The sequence below is a fragment of the Patagioenas fasciata genome, chromosome 1 (assembly GCF_037038585.1).
Source record: "Patagioenas fasciata isolate bPatFas1 chromosome 1, bPatFas1.hap1, whole genome shotgun sequence".
Taxonomy (NCBI): Eukaryota; Metazoa; Chordata; class Aves; order Columbiformes; family Columbidae; genus Patagioenas; species Patagioenas fasciata.
The window spans coordinates 9171042-9186057 of record NC_092520.1 but is presented as its reverse complement, the minus strand read 5'-3'; the positions used below and the strand labels follow the sequence as shown (position 1 = coordinate 9186057).

General features: G+C 43.7%; 2 protein-coding genes across 5 annotated transcripts in view; one reads left to right on the top strand and one right to left on the bottom strand.

Moving 5' to 3' along the window:
• PRCP (prolylcarboxypeptidase) overlaps positions 1-3645 on the bottom strand; it is a 32196-nt gene extending 28551 nt beyond the window's left edge. For 2 of the 3 annotated variants that reach the window (XM_071801814.1, XM_071801855.1), the window contains exon 1: positions 3390-3645. In XM_071801814.1, coding sequence (XP_071657915.1) covers positions 3390-3512 — 123 coding nt within the window. In that variant the 5' untranslated portion in view covers positions 3513-3645. The remainder of the gene's footprint in view (positions 1-3389) is intronic. The other variant, XM_065832766.2, reaches the window with a different exon arrangement.
• Positions 3646-3836: 191 nt separating this feature from the next.
• On the top strand, positions 3837-13521 carry DDIAS (DNA damage induced apoptosis suppressor). Of its 2 annotated transcripts, XM_071801714.1 has the most exons (6): positions 3837-4055; positions 4638-4792; positions 6377-6505; positions 7498-7659; positions 8823-8940; positions 10723-13521. In XM_071801714.1, exons 3-6 carry the CDS (start codon positions 6393-6395, stop codon positions 13282-13284), a joined length of 2955 nt encoding a protein of 984 aa, XP_071657815.1. In that variant the 5' UTR covers positions 3837-4055; positions 4638-4792; positions 6377-6392; the 3' UTR covers positions 13285-13521. The 2 variants fall into 2 exon arrangements, with proteins under 2 accessions (XP_071657815.1, XP_065688859.2); XM_065832787.2 differs by lacking the exon at positions 4638-4792.
• The last annotated feature ends 1495 nt before the right edge of the window (positions 13522-15016 follow it).

Genomic DNA, 15016 nt, shown 5'->3' with positions numbered 1-15016 from the left:
GCAGGAAGGGGGAAAAACAAAACAAAACACAAAACATCACACAAACCTCCAAGACAATATAATAAAAGTTGTTGAGGGCATACACAGTGCAGTATGCAAGCTAAGTTCCTAGCTACACTGACACAGGCATTGCTTGACTTATTTCTCAATATTCCAGATTTCAGCCCTGTCAGCAGGGATGTCTGACACTTAAAGCACTAAACAGGAGGAAGTTCGACATAAAGGAGCGTTGAGCTGAACTCTGACCCTCTTATTTCTCCAAATTACCTTTGCTTCTGAGTAAAGGCTAACACTAAACCCTCAAGCAATGCTGTAGATCTATAGGCCTTCGTGCCAAGAGGCTCCATTTAGAGACTGTAATTCCACATTAAAATCCTCAGCTTCTGAAATTCACGTCACCAACGTGCATCATTAATTCATTGTTTGCAGTGCTCATGAGGTATTTTTGGGCAACAGAATTCATGCCAGAAATCTATTTAGACTTTTCAAAGTTTTCTTTTGTGGAAGTATTAAATATTTAAAGACTATTCAAAAGGACTTCTTGCTGAAGTAGGCATAAGAAGTGTTTCCTTTGTGACAGTGTCATATTTTGCCATATTATAAAATAGTGATAAAATCAACATCAAACATTTTTAACTGATGTTGAAAATCAAAGGGATAAACAAGAATCAAAACAGGAACTTTAAGTAAGAAGAAAGACTCAGCAGCACCAAAGCAGATGATTCACACTGTAAGCAACTATAATGTAAATAATTAAACTTCAAGTATCACCACCCCTATTTAATATGTCCATCATGGTATTTATGTTCCACTATAGACTCATAACGTAATTACAAACCCCCAGACAGCAGCACTCAGCACGTGTTTCATAAGGGCTGTAGAGCTTGCCTATCAGTTCTACATGGTGTGCAATCAATAATGACCAGTCTTACACCCTCCGCGTGATTCGACCTCTCGTGCTAACCCTACATCTCTCATATGCCAGGCACCAGCATTCATATCTTTGATGAATACAAAAAATACATGAATATACACACATCTCCCACCATATTCAGCAATACCAGTAAGACTTTGGACAAGGAAAGCAAGGATTTCAAGGCCTGTGAACATGACCCCTCTTTCCCATAGCAGCCACTCTCAGGATGATTTTTATCGAAGTAGAGAATAAGAACATGGGAGATGCTGAAGGGAGCAGGATGTGGCAGCATCTTTACAACAGGATGTCACAGGGACTCTTCCCTCCCTTCTCTCAATATCTACCTGTCTCCCAAAATCTGCAGATCTGGGGTACACGGCAGCTCTGGTGCTTCGCTGGCAACTGGAGGGCACATCGATGTCTCTGTCGATCGCAGAGAGCTACCGGGAGACACCACAGCCCAGAGGGATGAGGACAAAGGTGTGACAGAAGGGTGACAAAGGTTGGTTCAGGCCACAGCACAGAATTAATATCACTGACACTATGGCAGCAATGAGCAACAACCAACGTACCAGAACAATCAGGTGTCATGCTTACGAGTTACAACGCAACCACAGGATTGATATCCTGGCCAACATGGACCACACATGGCAGAAGGCATCTGCAGTATGTTACCAAATATGCTTGAAGGCTCTTAGAGTTAATGGAGGGGCCCAAATCTCAAATCATTGCCCAAGTGATTAAAAAGGATTAGACAGAGATGCTTTCAAGACACAGGATTTATGTGGGGAGACTGCTTGAACAGGAGTGCTCCCAAACCAGTAACAGTCTGCAGAAGAATATAATCTCCATGTATGGATTTGTCACAAAACTGTTCCCATCCCATCTCTCACAGCCTTAATGACAGGGACCTTCACCCTAAAATTATTTCGTAGCTATTCAGGATATACAAGAGTTATCTTTTTCTTCGTGTCTGTTCTCTCCAAAAGTATAATATTCCCATTTTGCCCTTTCCATTTTAAGTTCACCTTCTACAAAGTTGAAACAGTAGACATTCAATCCATGTATCATCCAAGACACCTGTGAATTAAACAGCTTCTCTTTCCCACCATTTCCTATGTAGACCAGGGCATGAAATTCAGTTGCAAGCTACAAGCCTGTTTCGAATCAAACCATTAGAGTATCAGAAAAGCGTCCTCTCTGTGTATTACACCTCTCAGTAAGAGGAACTATTACCTCCCCTAAAAGATCAGGCTCAGCTCAGGCAAGGAGGCAGACGATGCCTTACACATACAAAGAAACTGTTGACTGTTTTTGTGATAACCTAAAAACAAGCAGGGTCTCGAGTCTTCTGCAAGAGGACCACACCAGCACACGTAGCTGACATTGTGGAGCTCTCTGTTCTGTCCATGTGGCTGCAGATTTTGCCAACAAATCATGAAGACAGTTATTGGAGCAGGCAGGAAAAGAAAGTTCTGGTTAGTAACAGAAATCAGTTCTGTATTTAAAACTAACAAATAAAAATCACACAAGTGCTATTCGCAAATACTGTCAGGGTACAACCAAAGTCTCCAGCCGCTTTTTGCCAACATACTGTGGGGGATGTTTTGGAACACAGGCTGTGGTGTTAGGATATGGTGTAGAGATACAGCAGAACAGACCACCCGGCTCTGCTGCCGGTCCCTTTCCAGAGTTGCCACTTCAGTAGGATAAGCAAGACCTGGAACATTTTACCAAAGGGACAGAGCACAGCAACATCCAGAAATCTACAAAAATATACTGCTGTCCAATCCGCAGCTAAAGGAAGAAAATGCCCCTGGAATCCCCGGCTCTGACTGGGACCTGCGGCTCCTCAGAGCAGCTGGGCTGGGCTGGGCTGCGGGGAAACCTCTCAAGTGAGTCGCAAAGATGATGGAGTGGAGCATCTCCTGTGTGAGGAAAGGCTGAGGGAGCTGCGGCTCTTCAGTTTGGAGGAGACTGAGGGGTGACCTCATTAATATTTACAGATATATAAAGGGTGAGTGTCACGAGGATGGAGCCGGGCTCTTCTCGGTGACAACCAACGATAGGACAAGGGGTAATGGGCACAAACTGGAACACAGGAGGTTACACTTGAATACGAAAGGAAACTTCTTCACAGTGAGGGTGACAGAGCCTGGACCAGGCTGCCCAGGGGGGTTGTGGAGTCTCCTTCTCTGCAGACATTCAAACCCACCTGGACGCCTTCCTGTGTAACCTCATCTGGTTGTTCCTGCTCCGGCAGGGGGATTGCACTGGATGAGCTTTTGAGGTCCCTTCCAATCCCCAACATTCTGTGAAGTGACAGAACCGGCACCGGCAGCCCCAGCCGGGGCCTCCCCGGGGATCTCCCCTCGTTCCTCCGGCCCAACACCCTGCTGGGGGTCACCCCCTAAACCGCCCCTGTAACCCCGGGCTCTCCGCTGAGCGGTGCGAGGGAGACGGCGGCTCGTACCTGCTGCTGGAAGTACCGTATGAGGTACGGGACGGTTGGCGTCCGGGCTCCCCGACGGCGGGGCAGGGCGGGCAGGGCGCCGGACGCGCCGAGCAGCAGGAGAAAGAGAAGGAGCCGCGGCATGGCCGGGAAGATCGGAGGCCACCCAGCCTCCACACCGCTTTATAGCTGCCCCGTTCCCCCCGCCCGCGGAGCTGCCCCGGGTCGGCCCCGCGGGAAGCGGCGGGCGGTAGGACCCAGCAGACTAGGCGGAGCCGGCGCCTGCGCCTGGAGCAAACAGCGCTATACGACCCGCCCCGAAAGGAGAGGGGCTATCCCCGCACGTGGGGGACGGGCACTAAGCCGCGGGAATTTTCGATTGGCTGCGGGGGTGAGGGTAGTTTGTGAGCGTCTCTGTCGTTGGCTGTGGTGACTCGGGTAGGCGTTCCCTAGAGACGGCCCTTAGCAACGCGCACTTCCGTTTTCCGGCTTCTCCTCAGAGCCGGGGTCGGAGCGGGGGAACGGCCGCGGTAACCGACCCTCGACGCTTCTCTACTGTGCGGGCCTGAGAGCACCGAGGGGAGGTGACGCTGCCGGCTGCCTGTTCCCTTGCCCGGGTGACAGCGCTTCAGCACGGCCCTTGGGGCCGGGAGACGGAGGCTGTTGAGTCACGGAGAGCTAAAACCGGTAAGAACGGTGATACCTCGGGTTTTCTGGGTGTTGAGCAAAGCTTAAAGCGCCCAGGACGAGTGACGGGGGTGGGGGGAAGCCCTGTGGGGTCTGTTTCCAATTACTTGATTTTTAAACTTTTATGATATGCTGTTTTATTTCTATTTTACTTAAAATTCTAAAGGTCTTTGTTGTTATTTAGGACATAGAAATATATAGTAATACAGAATTCCAGAACCAAAATGAAACATATTTTGTTTAAAATGCTTTCAACTATAACATTCAAGTACGCCACCAAGAAATGAATGAATTTACAGGCTGTTCCCCCAGGTATATTCAGCATCGGTGACTACAAAATCCAACTTTTGGAAGAGTAATTTAACTGCTATTGTAACATATTTAGTTTGCAACTACCACAATTGTTAAAAGCAATGTTGGGAATGTTCCTTTCAGATTATGTTAAGTAATGTACAATTGTCCTTATAGATAATATCCATATACCCCGCGGCCTCGGGGCTGCGCTGGGAGAAGGCGGCTGGTTCAGGGGTGAAAATTATGGTGTTAGATCTGTTAACGACTCTTCCTGCGTGTTTTTTTTAGTTTTTTCCCTTAGGGAGAGTTTGGGGCAGCGGGCTCGCTAGAGGGCACCAGGCACCGATGGAAACATCGGCGGGACCTCAGGGCTGTTGCAGGGCGCCGCTGTTTCGAGGCTGCCGGTGGGGAGCAGCTAGAACACCCTGTGGTTCCCGCGCTGGGTATGTGGGTCCAGCGGTTTGCTTGGTTTATTTAGAAAAAGAAAGTAAACCAGATGTGTTTGTACCATCCTTTTTTTAGCTTGTGTCCAGATAGTGGAGTACTATATTTCTACCAAAGAGAAATAGAGTCTTTTTGCTCTAAAGAGAGCTCTTACCAGAACCTGCATGAAAACATCCGTGCTATACTTTATGTCCCATATTCCAATGGAATACTTGAAGTATTTGCTGTGTGTGGATTTTTTTTTTATTGCATTAAAAACTGCAGATAACATATACTTTGTATACTGTTCTGAGTATAGCATAGTTCTGAGTTGAAAACCATTTGGAATATGAAGCACCTGCTGGTTTCTCCAAGTCCACCTCCTGAGTAATAACAAAATCAAACTTATTTTTATTACTTCTCTTCTGTATATCAGTATGTCTTACTCGCACTATTTACTGATATCTTGTAGTTCAACTAAAGCAAAATAGTTCGATTTTGGCAATTATTGAAGGCATGCACCTTCTAACCTATTAGGTCAAATGAGCCTCTCTTAATACATATTTTGACAGGGGATTTTTCATTTTGATTGTCCCTCTAGTAAAGCTTTTACCTTTTCCTGCCTGTTTTCCTGGCCTTTCTGCCACAGGAAATATTTGGATATCTGGTTGGTTTTTTTTTTTTTTTTTCCTTTTTGCCTCCAAACTGCTCAGAATAATTAATTTAGTCGTTCACATTTTTCTAATACCCATGTTACAGATCTTGTTTCTACCAGAATGCAGAGAATGGGCAAAAGGATAGCCCGGTGACTTCAACTAGTTTCTGGCAAAATGCAAACAAAACATCATTGTCAAGTATTGATTGGCTTTTAACATGTAAAAGCCGTACTTGAGTCTCCTTTATCTCCTTGACGTTCTGCCTCCCTGAGGGAGTTACTGGTTGAAGCTGTGAACTTCAGTTCCTATTCTGAGTTTATTCTGCAGCTTACTTTGAAAAGAGATGTATATTTACCTATTACTGTGACAAAAGTGCTTTTGCAAAAAAAGGATTTATGAGGCCTTCTATAATACAGCTGTACAAGACATTTTGGTAATTTAAATTGGAACTCTATGATTTGAGGTATTTTGCAGTGTTTTTGCCTACATGTTCTTAGCATCTGCTGAGACGGAAAGTTAGCTTTCTAAAATAGGGGGAGTTTCCTAAAAATTGATATTTTGGACAGTATATTGATAACAAAAGGAAGATAATTCTACAGGAAAGTAATACTGGAAAAAAAAATTAAGTAAGTACTTAGTTCAGCATTTATTTGTCAGTTCCATACGTCCCCTTTGTTGAAACCAGTGGTAAATAGTTTGGAGCTTTCTCTTCAGCTGAAAAGGCATGAATATAGTGGTAATTGCAAGCCCTTTTGACATTTTTCTGGGCGTCTTCTCAAAGTCATTGGTATTGAAGTTGTTTGCGGAATTACAGGCGTAGAGTCGTTTGCATTTTTAACCCCATGTTGTGATCTTATTCTGAATTTCAAGCAACCCAACTAAAAGCAGTTGGTATTAACATCTGATTAAATGAGAAGCCTTTGAACCATTTTGACTTACCTGTTTCAGGTGATGCTGTGAGCACATGAATAGTGTGAGAGGACTCTTGGCTGCCTCTGTAATTTCCATCCAGAACTCCTGCTTTATCTATCCTGCCTGTCAAAAATGCTTTTCTAGGCTGATACTGGATTCTAGGAGGTATGTCCTGTTTTGGGGATTATTAACTGTAACTGTTAGAGACCTTGAGAGTCTCTGAGAGTGAGCTGAACGCAAGTTAAAACAAATTCATGAAAATCCAGTCACTGCAGAAATAAGTGCTGATTTCAGATATTTATGTTACTTATCACTATTTAGATTTCTTTGTATTCCAGCAGCAACTTAGAGGTTGTTATGGATTGAGAGTTCTATTGTGTTCAGCGCCATGCGATATCGAAGGACAGTTTAGGAGAATAAATGATGTGTATTAACAGCTTCCAAGAGCTTCCTCTGCAGTCTAGTTCTTCAGTGCTGCTCCTAAGTTGGAAAGCATTGCTTCAGAAGTTCTCCAAATGAAATCCTGTTTTGTTTTTTTTTCTCATTCTATGTATGCAATGAATTAGGTAGTCCTGTGTGACTCTTCCACTTAGATGTGTGTCCAGAAAAGTGCGAGCTTTCCTTTTTAATGCCACTGTTGTGTGGAATCTACAATACAGAGAAGAACAGTGAATCAATGAGCATCAGCACTAAATGGAAGGATCTGACTTTGCAAAGCAAGAATATCTTTGTTTCAGATGCTGAAGTAAAAGATAGCGGTGTTGTTTCCTGATTTTTTAAAATCTGGCTGTTATATTAAAGCTACAGGTTGAAAAATCCCAAACCAGAACAAAAGGCAAAAAATGTGGGTGCAGGGAATTCAAAATTACTCCCAAACAGGTAGTTCAAAACCCACTGTTTCACTCCAACTTCACAACAGGCTAGCATTTAATAAATCAATAAAAGAAGCTGCCAGAGGGATTCTGTCATGATAGACGCCTTGCTGAGCCTATGGTAAGATTGATGCCTCAAGGAGTGAAGAATCTTAGGTTTGTCATGGAGTATTTGATACATTGTAGTAGTAATGCTTACAGCTGCAGATAAGTTCTTACCTCAGCAGTGATTAGCAGAAGTTCACATATTCAGTCTTTTTTTATCCTTATACTGTCTTTTGTCAGGTTTAAGTGTCTAAAATGTGGCCGCACAGGTGAAGCTAAAGATGCAAGCTACAGATATAGATTGTCTCTAAAGATTGCTGACACCAATGATTTGTTTGACATTGTCGTGTTTGGAAGTTGCTTAGATCCATTCTTTGGGGTCACCGCAGAAAATCTGCAGAGGTAAGGAATGTGTGGTTGTTCGGGTTTTTTTCTAACTATATAGCTGCTGCTTTTTCTTCAGCCTGAAAAAAAAATGAGGTGAGCTTGGATGGTAGGGAGATTAGTGGGAAGAAGGTGCTGATGTGCTCCCTTCCAGCATTTCCTTGCTACCTGTCACCTTGAGAAAATGCTGAAGTTTGGTTTCTTCCCGAAATCTTGAAATTTTGTGATAGAGTACTCCTGCCTAAGAGATCCTGCATTTGTCTGTTGAAGGCAGACGCTACCTGCTAAGTGAGCTTCACAGTTTGGTTGGTTGTGCTTCTTCCTTACATCCTTCCTCCTTTGAGATGGTTGAATTTCCTTTGTCTAGTGTCAGATTACTAAGTAAGTTGGCTTTTCCAGAGATTTAGACGTTTTTTTCCTCAATAATTTACAAGAGTAATAAGGTAGAGATAGAGCCTTTATATTTTCATTTTTTAATAACAATTTGGATTTTTTTTTTCCAAAGTGGGCACCTTGTGACTTCAATTCAATATGATGAGATTTTCCTTTAGCAAGGACGGATTTCTAAGACAGCTTGTTGGTCTTCAGAGCCTGACCACCGACATTATGAGCTTCAGACTTTCTAATGTGTGAAGCTTTTAGGATGGAATATTCAGATACATTCACTGCTTCTTTCTCTGGTATTTTCCAATGACTTGCATTGTCACTGGGTCAAAGATGGACACTTTTTAAAACCTATGTTAACAGCATTAATAACGTTCTCATGGCAGACATTCTACACCAGACTGTGGTACTACTGTCAGCTGTGGAAAATATAGAATTATTTGCATGTCTTAATATGGATGCTGCTGTTGCTGTAAAGGTGCAGGCAGAAAGGACACGTGAGCAGTAGCAGCATTTTGGCAGCATCATATAGTCATTGTATTGACACAAAAATCACAGCCACACAGCTAACACCTGAAAGTTGTATATATATTAAACCTATTCAAAGTGGTTGTTTTGTTTACTTCTATTCCACAAATTAAGTGAGGTAAACAATTTAATTTTTAGGTTCATGGCTTCCTGTTCTTATTCTATGTTTAGGTTAAACTACCACAGCGCTTGTCCTACCTGTGCTACGGCTAAAATGTTATATAAGGCTTCCTCTGTTGGTGCAATGCTTCTCTATGTTTTTACACCAGATGTATTCAAGACTTCAATCAGCAGTCAGGAGAAACGAACACAGATGTATCTCCAGGAGCATTAGTTCAAGCAGTGGAAGCCTGTTTCATTGGGAAAAGATTTATATTTGGACTGAAGGTAATTTTTAATCCACATCACTCTCTTATAATGAGTTTTTTCATTAGCTTGTAGCCAGTTGGGGGCATGGACTGAATTACCCAAACATCATCTACAACACCTTTTGGGAATTTGAGATAATTTTGGGCTAGGACATGGGAAGGATTGTGCTCTTCTTCTCCCAGACTCCTGTGTTATTTTTAATGACTCGCATCCAAAAGTCATCTCGAATGGCAGCAGTCAGCTTGACAGCTTGTCAGGGCTGCTTTTCCGAGAGCCTGAGCAGTGCCAGCTCCTGTGCATATCAGTAGCAGCTTGGAGTCTCTAAAAAAACATGTCCAGTTCGAGCAAGAAACAGACCGTCTTTTCAAGCACTGCCCTACCTCTGCCATGCTGCATAGCCTCCTGCTGTCTAACATGTGAGGAGAAACACATCCCCTTGCAGCATTTTGGTATTTCTGGATTTAAGAGCACGTTTAAAAATGTTGATAAAGTACAGCTGTTCAACGTGCGCATCTGTGGCTGTTTTATGTGTTTAACAGGCTTTGAAATATTAGTTCTTAGCAATATTTCCATAGAAACAGTCTTCTAAGTTCTCTTTGAGTGGTGCTTGTGTGAGTCATTCATATTATCAAGTCTCTGAGCTAAATCCTACCTGGCAGGTGCTTTTTGTCTCCCACAGGTACCATGAGGTATCTGAGCTGAGATTTCCTAATGTACAGTATCTTAAATAACGGAAGGTGGACGACTGCATGGATTAACTTTATTTAACTGGAACCATTCTCTAGCTCTTAATGCCTTTACAAATATAAATAATCATACATACCAACAGCCTTATTGCTGCTCCTGAACACACGTTTGAAAACAATTTGTTCAACCTTTGGCTGTAGACATGTCTGTGTAATTATGTTCAGCTGTGCATACAGTTGCACTCTTCCCAGATAAAACCCAGAATCAGCATAACATACTTTAGGACTTACTTAGAAGGGTATTGTCCTTGACTAACACCCTTCAGCCTCAACCTTTGCATGGACTCAGGGAGCAAGAGGGTTACTCAGTTTGAAGACAGCTATATTTGCTTTTTGGCTTCTCTGGCATTGCCAGACCTTAAGGGGAGGTGAAAAAGGATTTAGCCACTTCTCAAAACATTAGATAATTCCCTCTGCTTTTAGTGTAATTTCTCACCTGTAATTTCTGTGTAGAGAGAAGCAGCTTCTACAAAGAATTGCAGCTGAAGCTCCTTTGAAACACTATGCTCCAAATAAATCTGAGAAGCTAAAGGTTGTAGCTTATTTCCCTTTCACCCAGGTAGCACATGGAGAATATCCTGCTGGCTTTGATAGCTGGGCTGCCAAGTCATGTGTCTGGTACCAGAGTGCCTTGCTTCAAGTACTGCCCAGTGCCTCCCAGAGAAAAGCAAAACCTTGGCCTTAGGCAGCTGGCCATTTGCACAGAACTGCACTGGGGGAAGCCCGGAAGCACCTTGTGCCCCAGAGGGTGGAAGGTGTTTTCTGTGAAGCCCTTTCTTACAGTTCTCAGTCATTCTCCCAGCTCCAAAACTCTGCGTAATTGCAGCAAGCAAAGAACCTCTCGCTGTGATGCCCTTTATAGCCCTTGCCAGTGCTTATTTCCCAGGGAGTACTGCTTTGTGTGACAGACTGTTTTGTATTCTCTTCCCCGCAGATCCTGATGAAAAGTGAGACTTAAATTTAAGCCTAACTTGAGACATGCATTATTTTGTTTTATATCACAAAATAAAGCATTGCACTAAGGTTTTTTTTTCTTTAATTTCTTTCCCCCCAGGGTTGTGCAAGGGAAGATGGAGGGCGTTCTGCTGCCAGCAGCATCTTGCAAAACTGTTCCAGAATTAATAGAAGTGCGAAAAACCTTACAGCTTGCCAGATCTTCCTGCCAAACACTGCTGTTGCTGGCTTTACTGTTATCAGCTACTTCCATCGGCTCCTGCAGTTGGCAAAATTCAGGAGCTGTAGTAACAGCTCGTACTTACCTGATACATCTTCAGCTCCAATAGATGAACCTGTCAGTGAGCTCAGCAGCTTGTCCGGCCTGAGCAGAAACTCCTGTTCTGTGAAGTCGAGTGGCAGAGAAAGTTTTTTAAGCTCCTGGCAGCGATCCTTCAGCCTGACTTCATCTGTTGCTTGGGTAACAGCAGAAGACTTTCCCGCTGTGGAAGTGGGAAAGCTGGTGAGTGAGCAGCATGAACAAGAGGGGAGGCCCCTCGCTGTAGAACCATGCAGTGTAAGCCCCAACAATCGAACTCTTTGGGATTCGCGGTTTTGCAGCTCTTCTGCAAAGGAAGGGAATAAAGAGGAGTGTAATGATTTTAGTTCACAGCCTGGTTGGACTGATGGTATCTCTGTAACTGATAAATTAGAGAGAGTCTCTTCTGCAAAACCTGAGTGTTCACATGGAAACAGTTCCAGGTTGTTACAACATCCCTTGGAATTTGGGGTAAAAAGCATTTACACAAAGACTAATAGTGGAGATTATTCTTACCCAGAGAAATCCCACGACTCCCTTTTTCACAAGAGAGATGCCTCAGCTTCTAATCACGTACATGTAGCTGAAGTGTCTCAGACAGACTCTCTGCTTTGGGATGAGCTCCCATTCTCAGAAAGCCTAAATGAATTTTTAGCAAGAATAGAAGATGGCAAGAGTGTTGTAACCTCAGCCAGCCGTGATGCTGGCAAACGTGTTCCTCATGAAAGTAGCGAGCTGGTTGTAAATCTTAACAAATTATATCCCAGGCAGACCTCAGTAGCTGATGATTTGCAGGAAGCAAGTGTCTCAGGGGAGTTCTTGCCGCCAGCAGGGAATGATAGTTGGGAGAACGTATCGTTTGCTTGTCTTTGGTTGAAAACAAATCCTCCAAGTGATGAGGTGTCACAGTATGAGTCTTCCTGTAGTGTTTTGTCTTCAGATGGCAAGGAATGCGGAGCAACTTGTGTTATACCTAACCCTCATCTACCTGTTCTGTCACAGTCCTTGCAACTTACATCAGAGCCTTTGGTTTCTGAGAGCAGGTGTGTGCAGCCCAAAGCAGCAAATATTGACATTTCAAAGTCAGCTTGGTCTTTTCTTAGTCTGCAGCGTGCTGATGAACATGGAGAAGCCTCCTGTTTAGAAAGGAGCAAGGCAGGTGTCAGTGTGCATTCTGTACAGGATAGTTGTTCAGCTGGTGGTGAAAATAAAGAGAATTCTCTTTCTACACCAAACCAAATAACAGATCTTACACTCACAGGGGCGTGGGACTCTGATCCAGCAGCTCCCAACAATACAAGAAGGATATGTAAAAGAGAATTAAAACCATTGACAGACTTGTCAGAAAACACCCTCAAAAGTGTGAGTAGGAGGGAGATGTTGTGGAACGACAGCTTCCCTGAAGGCAGCTACAATGCTTCTGCTGATCTCTTTGATCCAAGTGCAAGACAGGTAGCAAAACCTATAGAATTCTTAAATAAATCATGTGATTCTTTAATACAGGAAGATGCTTTGACAGAAAAGGTCACAGCTCCTGAATTGGTGCTTTACCCTGGAGGTGTTCCCTGTACCCATTCAAAACGGAGCTCATCCCTACATCAGTCCTCTCCTGCTTTTTGTAAGCACAGTACACCAGTAACTTACTCCTTTTGCGATTCAGAATGCAGTTCAGTTAACGCTCCAGACTTTGTTCCTTATTCACAGTCAACTCCTATGAGAAAACCTCTCTGCAAACTGTGGCCTATTGGGGAAAGAAGCTCTTTTGTTACTGTCTTCACCCCTAAAAATCCCACGAAAATCCATTCCAAATGCAAGCGATCCAGGTCTCCCTTTCAGAACACTCTCTTGCAGCAGCTTACCGGCAGGTTAGTGAAACGTGAAAGGCCAAGTAACAGGGAAAACAAAGAAATTAATAGCTCTGTTTCACAGCGATTCCTTTACAGCCAACTGCCGGCCAACTCCGAGGAGTGGGTCCCTCCATCTGCAAACAAAAGGTTGAAGCTGGCTCCATCTTTAACCTTAAAAACAGGTAGCTGGGCTGCTGACTTGCCATCGACCTGTGGGCATACTGGCAGGTACCCTGTTTCTGAAAGCAAAGAGACCAATGAAAATGGTATTTGCTCCAAAAATGAGAGATTAAACCTTGGTAAGGCAGCCAGGGCATCAACAACTCCTGTGTCTGCAGGTGTCACCGAGGCCTGGTGTTTAAACAATACAATCCTAGGAACTTGTTCCCCTTCAGAAGGCAAGAATTGCCTCTCCAGTGCAAATTCTCCCCAGGGAATATTGGAAGGGGCAACTGGCTGGTCTCCTGAGTTGTTCTTCCGAGCACAGAGCCCTTTTTCCAATAAACCAAAGTACTAAAAAGAAATATATTTCTGTGCTATACTCTGTTTAATTATTATTAAGATGTTTGAAAAGGAGCCAGTTGAAGAGCTATTTAAAAACAATTAAATTCTTTATGTACTTACCAGCATGTGTCTTCCTAAGATGAGCTGTGTTTATCTGCAGAGCTTTGTACCACAGAGATGAGAAGAAACAGAATTTGCAGTTATTTTATTGTAAATTAACTTGAGAATGTGCAATAAAAACTTCTGTAAATGTGTGAGTATTTAACTGATGTCACTTTATCAAGTACAGGTAGGTGAAGTGGCACAAGAAGAGCCCCTGGAGTCCGAGTCCCCTCCAGATTCGTACTTGGTAATTTTCTATGGGGAAGGGCCAAGTTTTCATCAAAGAATTTCATATACTATCTGGGAGCCTCATATTTAAGCCCATTTGGGATCCTAGGACACAGTTGAGTTGGGGAAAACACCATTCTGAGAGGTTGGTAGCACCTCCTAGTTTTCCTGTAGGCAAAATCTCTTTTGCTATAAACCAACATCTGCTGTTTATCCCTGAGATAATGGCCAGGAAGCCTCCTCTGATCCTTTAAATGCCCTTGAGGAACATTTCCCCATGTTTCACAAAATCACAGAACAGTTTGGGTTGGAAGGGCCCTTCAAAGCTCATCCAGTGCTACCCCTGCCATGAGCAGGGACATCTTCACCAGATCAGGTTGCTCAGAGCCCTGTCCAGCCTGGCCTGGGATGTCTCCAGGGATGGGGCATCCACCACCTCTCTGGCCAACCTGGGACAGGGTTTCACCACCCTCAGTGTAAAAAATTTCTTCCTCGTGTCCAGCCTGAATCTTCCCTCTTTTAGTCTAAAACCATCACCCTTGTCCTATCACAACAGGCCTTCCTAAAAAGTCTGTCCCACTTGTTCAGAAGAGTTTTGTGTCTCCACGCAAGGAACAAAGTGTGTCAACACTGACAGCTGAAGCACTTCCATATTACAAAGATGCCACCTGTGCCTTAGGAAACCTGAGAGGCAGGAGTTGTTGGAAGAGTACTGTAGGAATGCACCATTTTGTGCTTGTCTTGTTCCTGTGTATTTTACTTCTGTTGTCAGGCAGTGTTGGGACTAGCAGGGCTTCTTGTGTGATTCTGAAAGGTGTCTCTAACCTTACGTTCACTGGGTTTCACCATAGGCACCTCACTGGGGGGGGTGTGTGTGCACACAAACCAGCCTGTCAAGGCAGGACCTGCCTAAGACTGACAGTGGAAACTGTGTTTGGGATGGATGAAAAAGAACCAGACCTCTGGAATTTGAGCTGTAATCTTTGTGTGCCTTCATATCTCTTCTATAAAATAAATCTGTACCTGCTCATTACAACCAGGACACTCAGGGAAGTATAAGGGCAGCTACTGTCTCATCACTGTCTCATCCACTATTTTTAGCATAGAATCATATAATCATATGGTTGGAAAAGACCCTCAAGATCATTAAGTCCAACTATTAACCTGACACTGTCACTAAACCATGTCCCTAAGAAACACATCTATGTGTCTTTTAAACACCTCCAGGTGACTCTGCTACTTCCCTGTGCCGCCTGTTCAACCCTTTCCGTGAAGAATTTTTTTCCTAATATCCAATCTAAGCCTCTGCTGGTGCAACTTGAGGCCATTTCCTCTCATCCTACCACTTGTTACCTGGGAGAAAGAAACCAACCCTCTCCTTTTAGGCAGTTGCAGACAGTGATAAGGTCTCCCCT